The sequence below is a fragment of the Anabrus simplex genome, chromosome 8, assembly GCF_040414725.1.
Source record: "Anabrus simplex isolate iqAnaSimp1 chromosome 8, ASM4041472v1, whole genome shotgun sequence".
Taxonomy (NCBI): domain Eukaryota; kingdom Metazoa; phylum Arthropoda; class Insecta; order Orthoptera; family Tettigoniidae; genus Anabrus; species Anabrus simplex.
This window is the reverse complement of record NC_090272.1, coordinates 155,492,571-155,501,742: the sequence shown is the minus strand read 5'-3', so window position 1 is coordinate 155,501,742 and position 9,172 is coordinate 155,492,571. Positions and strand designations below refer to the sequence as shown.

General features: G+C 39.6%; 1 protein-coding gene across 1 annotated transcript; it reads left to right on the top strand.

The window, feature by feature from the left end:
• The first annotated feature begins 563 nt into the window (after positions 1-563).
• On the top strand, positions 564-1,628 carry LOC136879346 (leucine-rich repeat-containing protein 23-like). The gene has a single exon (XM_067153161.2). The coding sequence runs from the start codon at positions 564-566 to the stop codon at positions 1,626-1,628; it is 1,065 nt and encodes a 354-aa protein (XP_067009262.2).
• Positions 1,629-9,172: the final 7,544 nt, after the last annotated feature.

Here is a 9,172-nt window from a genome sequence, read left to right as displayed (position 1 = left end):
CGACAGGCATGGGACACCGTGGGTGTTATTCTACCGCCCCCATCCACAGGGGGTCCAGACTCCTTTGGATTCTCCTTATGAAGTGTCAAGCGCTTGCATCGTGTAATAAGGTAGACATTATCCATTACTGTCGTTATCTCATGCATAATAACAATATACCTATCTTTCCTAATTACTTTTGTGAGTTTGATTCTACGCAAATGAAGCAATCACATCAACAAGTATTGTTCTGATCATGAAAGCCATTAAAAACAAAGTAATATGTACGTGCTATCGATAGGGTAATATGTATCATAGTACAAATTTCTAAAGCTCCTTTCCTTCGATCAACTTCATATAGTGTGTCGGTGGGCCATCTAGGAGAGAAACGGAGAACTTCCTGCTCCAGTCACTTCATAGCTATACGATCTTCCTGTTAATTGTTAATGAAACGTAATAAATAGCGTTGAATTGTTATTTATACTACTGTTTTTAACATTTAGGATCTCTACCAGTTGCCTAGAGGTAAATATATTACCGTATTAATCTTCCTGAAACTGATATAACAACTAGTTTCTCGTAATATGGAAGATGAGGATTCTGATGATATCGGTGAGGAAGAGCAGAGTAATATAGATTTAAGTGAAGCAGGCGAACGGGAAGAGGAAGAGGAAGAAGGAGAAGAAAGAGAAAGAAGATCTGATGAAGAGGAAGAAGAGCTTCGTTCTGAGAAACTTTCTGCTACTGCAAGTTTCATAGAAAAAGAGGAGGAAGAAGAAGAAGAAGCTCCCCATGTTCTTACAAAGGAGGAAGCTGGTAAGTGCTTGTGTTTATTAGGAAAAGCTGCTAACGGCATAGAATATGCCTATTTGATGTTGAAAGCGAATAATTTAGGATTGACGGACATATCTGTAATTCCTTCATTTAAACACGTCCTATTTGTCGACGTTATAGGAAATCGATTAAAAGATGATGCTCTTGAAGTTCTTGCAAATATGGAATTCCTACTGATGATTAAAGCCGACGAGAATCGTTTACGTTCAGCAAGGATCACAACGATGCCATACCTTCAAGTGCTTACGCTGAATAAGAATGAGATAACTTCAACAGAAGGAATCGAACATCCTCTCTTGCAATGTTTAGAGTTAAATTATAATCGGATTAAGGAAGTCTCCTGTTTAAACCCGAAAGTTCTCAATCGTCTGAAAGTTTTGGAATTGCGTGGTAACTCTTTACTTACGACTGCACGGATTCGGTTTCCAACGCTAGAAAGTCTTTATTTGGCAGAAAATAAGATAGAAAAACTTGTTGACTTTCAGTTCTTAGTTAATTTAAGAACTCTCCACCTTCGGGACAACCCACTGTCAAATCTTGATGGATTTAGTGAGAAAATGGCTTCTCTCTCATATCTGAATTTAAGAAAATGCAATATTCAAGATATGAACGAATTTAAGAAGCTAGCAATTTTACCGATGTTAGACAAGTTAGTTATAAGTGAAAATCCTTTCATTGAGGAAATGGAGGAGGATTATAAGTCAACTGTTTTGAGTTTTTTACCTAAACTGAAGCGATTGAACAAAGGCTTGGTTCAACAATACGAAATGGGTGAAGGAAGTTGGGAGGAAGATGAAGATGACGAGAATGACTAGTGAAATATCAATAAAAATTACACAGATATATGAGGGACTTACTATTATTTATTTATTATTCGTTCTCTCGAATTCATGTGCTTTATTATGATGTTTACTGACTATTAATTGTATATGAAATATTAGAAAAATCAATGGAATTGTACAAATATTATTGTTCCCTATGAATATAACCAGTTCGATCAGTAAATACTGGCCTATTTTCAAAACTGCCACATCCACTCAGCCGACGAGGTATAAACATAGCGATCCAATCTCAATCCATTTAAACGCCTTGAAAGACGAGGCAGTACACCACAGTACATTCATCTTCAAATGAGTTGTCTGTAGTAGGAAAGAATTGTAATAGGGATTATTTTACTTCATAAGCTCAAATTACGTTGCAATGCTACGTAAGTATTCCTTAATTTGGTCAAACCATGTCAGTACGATTGCCTTTGCTGGCAGGACCTAGTGTTTACAGTGCACTATGTCTTCTGGTATAGGCTAGAGCAATTTTGTTACTTTCATAGATCTGTCTCTGTCTTATCCTTGGCTTTGACTATATGAAAAGACTGAGGTATGAACGATGCTAGTAATGCCAATCCTTATGCCGCCAGTCCCTGCTATGAATGGTGTGAAAATGTTGCTCATAGGGTCGGTTTATATATGCATTTCAGTGGCTTGGCAGACTGATATGTAATAGCAACTTTGGCTCGGTGAGGAAAGCAACGAGAAACTATCTCACTCCTCATTTCTCTAGTACGCCTCTTCAGTGATGCCTAGGCCATTTATGACAGCTGATGGCAGAGCTGTTGAGGATCCCACCAGCGGCAGCGCTGACGGACTGAATATACATACATGGCAGTACGAGGAAATGTCAAGACGTATCGCTTACTGATACGCCTAGAAATTCTCTTCCACAAATATGAGTTTGCAAGGTGTATTTTATTTAATGTTACCAGACAGGTATAATGCAAAATTGTTGTAATAATGGAATAATAATAATAATAATAATAATAATAATAATAATAATAATAATAATAATAATAATAATAATAATAATAATAGGGTCTAATAATAATAATAATAATAATAATAATAATAATAATATAATGGTGTGTGGCTTTCGGAGAGGCCTGGTGCAAGTCTTTTGAGTTGACTCCTTATAGGCGACCTGCGCATCTGTGAGAATAGGGCCCTACCTATGATGAATTGTAATGATGAAGACGGCACACACATACACACACACAGCCCCTGAGACATAAGAATTAACCAATTAAGGTTCCAATCACCGATCCGGTCGGGAATCGAACCCGGGACCTCGTGGAGCAAAGGCAAGCACGCTAACCATTTAGCCATGTAACAATTTTCGGATTATATCATTAACTATGGCACTGCCTAACTGAGGTAGGAAAAATGTGTTCGTCGTCAGGAAGTCACAAAGTTTAGAAAATAGTTTCCCACTTCAGGAGAGGCATATGGCCCCGAGGTTCTTTCACTCTATGCCAGAAATAGCAAAGGCGACTGGGCATAGATTTTTTGGTCTTGTTTAACAACGCGCTAATTCAAATCAAGTTTTAGGTGACGATGGGTGAGCGGGTTGGGGACCACGGAGCCATTAGCTTAGTCCTAGCATTTACTTATATCTATCCCAGGGGTTTCCAGTTTTTAAGAGCTAGACGGCCACATTGGAAACCTTAGAGATGATCGCAGGCCACACTTTAATAATAAGCCAATTTTCGTAAAATGGCTAAATGCTTAGCGTGCTGGCCTTTGGTCACAGGGGTCCCGGGTTCGATTCCCGGCAGGGTCGGGAATTTTAACCATCATTGGTTAATTTCGCCTGCACGAGGGCTTAGGTGTATGTGTCGTCTTCATCATCATTTCATCCCCACCACGACGCGCAGGTCACCTACAGGTGTCAAATCAAAAGACCTGCACCTGGCGAGCCGAACATGTCCTCGGACACTCCCGGCACTAAAAGCCATACGCCATTTCATTTTCATTTTTTCCGCAAATAGAATAGAGGTGCCAGTTTGAAATAATATACATAGTTCATTTGAACTGAAGTTTTAATAATTTTAATTGCTTAAAACACTATTTTACGATTGCATAAAAGAGTGAAATTAAAAATAAACACTATTACACCCAGGACAATTTAATTTGGAAGAAGAGCACCCAACAATTTCAGTACATTTTAATTAATGTGTTTGACAAATGACCAAAAAAAATACCTAAAGACGAACTTAAATTAATTTTGTAGTCAAAACAAAACTTAAAGAAGGGCAATAGGGGGAGTAGTGTGAAGGAAACAATTATATGCAGTTGTAAGAGCCTAAAATCCCAGCAATGTACTTCCAGGAGTACTTCTCTGAAAATTCTTCGAGTGCACAGCATTGTGTACCATCCAGTACTCCCAATGAGAGAAGAACGAGGAATGACAGTTAAAGTATTTCTTGGTATCCATTGCATGCTACGTTGCATAAAATGACCACAGTGAGGTTGGCATGGAGTTCAAGAATTTGTATGGATCCCATAGCCCTAGCAATGGCATTTGTGAGGGCTCATTTTCCACCGAATTTTGGATTTTATTTTTTTAATCAAAAGTAATCTATTCAGACCAAGTGAATACTAAAAAACAGTAAATAATATTAAAGAATGAATTATTTCTGACTTGGGTCTATAAAGGGTATGAAAATGAATACATTTTTTGAACGAGCTAGGAAATACTGTTTGTACATCTTCACATTTCTTAAAATATTAATTTTTAAAAAGCCCTCGCGGGTCGCAAAATATGGCTTCGCGGGCCACCATTTGGAAACCCCTGATCTATCCTATCCCAACTCCTTCGGTCAACTCTTGTCCCACCCTGACAGTACTAGGTTTGCGACGTATCGGGAATCTTTCGTGTTCACGTTCTTTGTCGCCCTTCCCTTTCGTTCACCGATGCCTTCATTCTTTGAAGTGCTCGACCTCGTCAATTTTCCTTCTGGTTTTAGTGTTAAGAGAGATGGTTACTTAGTTGTACTTTATCTTTGAACAATAATCACCACCACCTTTTCTTTTCCTCTTTTTATCAAAGTTAAGTGCGGGTGGTTATCTAGTTGCACGGGTTACGGCACACAATAAAGCTTCTAAAATTTCATACTTCTGTGTGTTTTAAATAGATCAAAATGGTTTGAAGCTAAAACAAGAGCAGATTAATGGAACCATTTATAAATATGATTATTAAAACATCAGTATATAAATATACCCAGGACTATTTCACTGCACAATTTTGTTCTCAGCCGACCCCGACGTTAAGTTCGCAAGGACTCGGGACTCCCACCCTGTAGTCCCCCTGTGGGTGGGGGTGGTAGATTAACACTCACGCTATCCCTGCCTGTCATAAGAGGCGACTAAAAGGGGGCCCGAAGCCTCTCAACTTAGGAGCGTTGGTTGGTGACCACGGGGCCCTCAGCTGAGTCCTGGCATTGCTTCCACTTACCTGTACCAGACTCCTCACGTCCATCCATCCTAAACAAACCTTCCTTGGTCAACTCTTATTCTTTTTCCGAACCCCCCTGTGGGTGGGGGCGGTAGAATAACATCCACGGTATCCCCTGCCTATCGTAAGAAGCGACAAATAGAGGCCCCAGAGGCTTTGAACTTTGGAGCACTGGTTGGCGACCATGGAGACCTTAGCTGTGCCCTGGCAGTGCTTCCACTTTCACTTTCATCTATCCCATTCGACCTCCGTTGGTCAACGCTTGTTCTTTTCTGACCCCGACGGTATTAGGTATCGAGACTTAGGGTGTCTTTTATTTTCATGGCCTTCGTGGCCCTTGTATTCTTTAGCCAATATCTTCATTTTTTGAAGCGTCATATCCCTTCCATTTCTTCTCTCAGATTAGTTTTTTTATAGAGGATGGTTGCCTGGTTGAACTTCCTCTTAAAATAACAATCACCACCACCATTCTCAAATAGGGAGCGTGGGTTGGCGACCGCGGAGCCCTGAGCTGGGTCCTGACACTGCTTCCAGGCTCCTCACTTTGATCTATCCTACCCGACCTCCCTTGGTCAAGTCTTGTTCCTTTCCGACCCCGACACTATTACCTAGGTTTGCGAGGCCTGGAGAGTCTTTCACTTTCACGCCCTTCGTGGCCCTTGTCTTCCTTTGGCCGATCCCCCTATGGGTGGCCGATATCTTCTTTCTTCGAAGTGTCGGATCCCTTCGATTTTCCCACCCCCTGATTAGTGTTATATAGAGGATGGTTGCCTAGTTGTACTTCTTAAAACAATAACCACCACCACCTCGTGCCTCCTGTGGGTGGGGACGGTTGAATAACATCCACGGTATCCCTTGCTTATCGTAAGAGGTGACTAATAGGGACACCAGGGACTCTGAACTTTGGAGCATGGGTAAGCGAACACGGGGCCTTAGCTGAGTCCTGACATTGCTTCTACTTACTTGTGCTAGGCTCCTTACTTTCAACTAGCCTATCTGACCTCCCTTGGTCAACTATTGTTCTTTTCCAAACCCAACCAAGACCATCTACAATATAAACGAACACCGCTCTTTTCAGTTGAACAACATTTTTAATGATTTTAGTGACCATGATATATTAATACTTGACTTAGAAAATCAGAACTTCAGAAAAACGTAGACTCAGGAAATATAGCTGCGGGATTATTCATTGACTTGAAGGAAGCTTTTAACACAATGGATCATGATATTTTAATCAGGAAGTTGGAAGCTAATAGAGTTAGAGGAACAGCATTAAACTGGTTTATCAGTTACCTTACAGGCAGAGAACAATTTATGTCCTATAATAAATAAATATATAAAATATATATATAAATATAAATGTTGGTGTACCTCAAGGTTCAGTACTAGATCCCATTCTTTTCCTCATATTTATAAATGATGTAGGATCACTAAAATTGTACAGACGACCGTCTCTATTTGCTGACAACACTAACATTGTGAGTATGCTATAGCACATTAGGGAGGGCCACCTCTGGGTAAAAAGTTACCAGAATGTCTTGTCTGTGACACGAAAACTGAATCCTGTATATTAAATTTATGCACAGAATGTAGAATTTGCAATCTACAATCAATTTTAAAGTGCCATAGTGATTATGATACTGAAGTAAAGTGAAAATAGAATGTTGATATAGGCTAGATAGACATACAAAACTTGTATAAATGAATGGTGCTGTAGTATTGGTGAAGTTCTAGGTGAAACTGAGAAGCAAGTTACAAAATTTAAATTCCACTGCTTGGTTTAAACCACACAGTCAGAACAGTTTGAAACAAGGAAGCACAGGCGTTGTCAAACAAGTGTGCTTCGAGTAGTCTTCGCAGAAAATTTTTCTCTCACTGCACAAGATGAAATTTGGAGTGGTCATTGGTCTCATGATCAAGTAACTATTTTTACAGCATGTGCCTGGAGTAATGATCAAACATATTCTTACTGATACACTATAATCTGATGATCTAAGACTTGAAAAAGTTTCTGTTGTAGTTTTCTTGTGCAGAACTATCACTGATTTAAAGCAAAAGCTCCCTTCCCTCAACAAGCTTACAATTTGTTCTGATGGATGTACTTGCCAGTTTAAAAAAAGTACACCTTATTAAACTTGTGTTCAATGCAGCAGGAGTACAGAATGGATATAGACTGGCTATTCTTTGCCACATCCTGTGGCAAAGGTACTGTTGATGCCCTGTTAGGTACTATAAAGAGAAGGATATGGAACCACATAAAATAAAGAAAATCATGTTGAGAAAGAAGCAATCATGTACAGAATCAACAAGATGGAGATGGCATATCAGCTGACTAGGAATGTCTACAACAAAAGATCAGTGTCCATCAACGCCAAGCTTAGGCATTATTGTTCGGTTGTACGCCCGGAAGCACTGTACGCAGCAGAATGCCTTGCAATGAACAGAAGAGGTCTGATGGAGAAGCTAGAAGCTAAAGAAAGAAAAATCCTGAGAAAGATTCTTGGACCAATCAAAGAAAATGGTGAGTACAGGAGACGACACACCAGCGATCTGTACCAGCATATGGAGAGGATAACGGACACGATTCGGAAAAGGAGGATTAATTTTTATGGCCATATGGCACGCATGAGCACACAGAGACAGACCAATAGGATATTTTCCTACTTTCTTAATAAGAAAACCAAGGGACCCTGGTTTATCGAAGTTGAAAAAGACCTTCAGGAAATAGGAATCACACTCGAAGACATCCAGAAACGTGCTCCTCTCCAGAAAAAGCTCCAGGGATACAAGAGGTTCCAAGAAAGGCCAAAGTTGAAAACAGGCAAGAAGTGGACTGATGAAAGAAAGGAGGCTCACAGAACGAGAATGCGTGAGTACTGGGGAAGAATTAAAGCTCAAGGATGCAAACGGTTGAAATAACGTGGTCCACAGCAGGCCGAAACGAAGAAAGAAGAAGAAAGAAAATCATGTGTTGGTTGTGTAGAAGACTTTTACAAATGTGCAGAATTACACATCCAAGCAACAAAAATGTTTTATATTCCTAAAGAGGATATAGTCTCTGAAGAGCCCATTTTGAGTAAGGCTTGTACTAATATCAGGTCAATTCCTCACATTCAGAGGTGTCATAATCTTCTGCCTTACGACAGTGCAACATAGTGCCTTGTTTGCAACAACAGCTAGGTCTTAAAGGACCAAATATTCAGTAAAACCTATTACCCTATTTCAACCCTTCTAAGGTCCGACTCGTTGGTTGAACGGTCAGAGTCCTGGCCTTCGGTTCAGAGGGTCCCGGGTTCGATTCCCAGCTGGGTTGGGGATTTTAACCTTAATTGGTTAATTCCAATGGCACGGGGGCTGGGTGTATGTGTTGTCTTCATCATAATTTCATCCTCATCACGACGCGCAGGTCGCCTACGGGAGTCAAATAGAAAGACCTCACCTGGCGAGCCAAACCCGTCCTGGGATATCCCGGCACTAAAAGCCATACGACATTTCATTTCAACCCTTCTAGGACATTTGGCTTTTTCTTAGGTGTATGCAGATTCTTCTGAGGAGTCAGATGCTGCAAATGAAGACAAACTGAAATTATTCAGTCTGTTGAGGACCACCCTATAGATGATGATGTGACTAGGTTCCTTTATCTATATTGAGATGTTAAGTGAGAAAAGTGTAAACCAAAACTTTATCTGTGAAACTGGTGTGAAAAATGGAAAAGTCGGAGTGATGTTTCTGAAACAAATTTACTCACACCAGATGAAAGTGTTTTATTAAAACTGAACATGTTTTAATAATAGTAAACCAGCCCAACGTTATCAAAAAAGGAAAACAAGTGCTACTACAGATTTATTTAAATGACTTGTTATGTTATTTTATTGTAAACTGAATTGAAATAAGTTAGGTTGCAATGTTTGTAATGCTGCAGATTTCTTCGAATGATGTTTGTATTTATAAGTGGTAGTTTGTACATTCATGAGTATTCCAGAATTGTTTAGAATAACTTTGTATTAATTGTAAATGATGTGAAACAGTTTGTAATGTTCATACTTTCTCTATAATTTGCTCTTTTGTAGAAAGC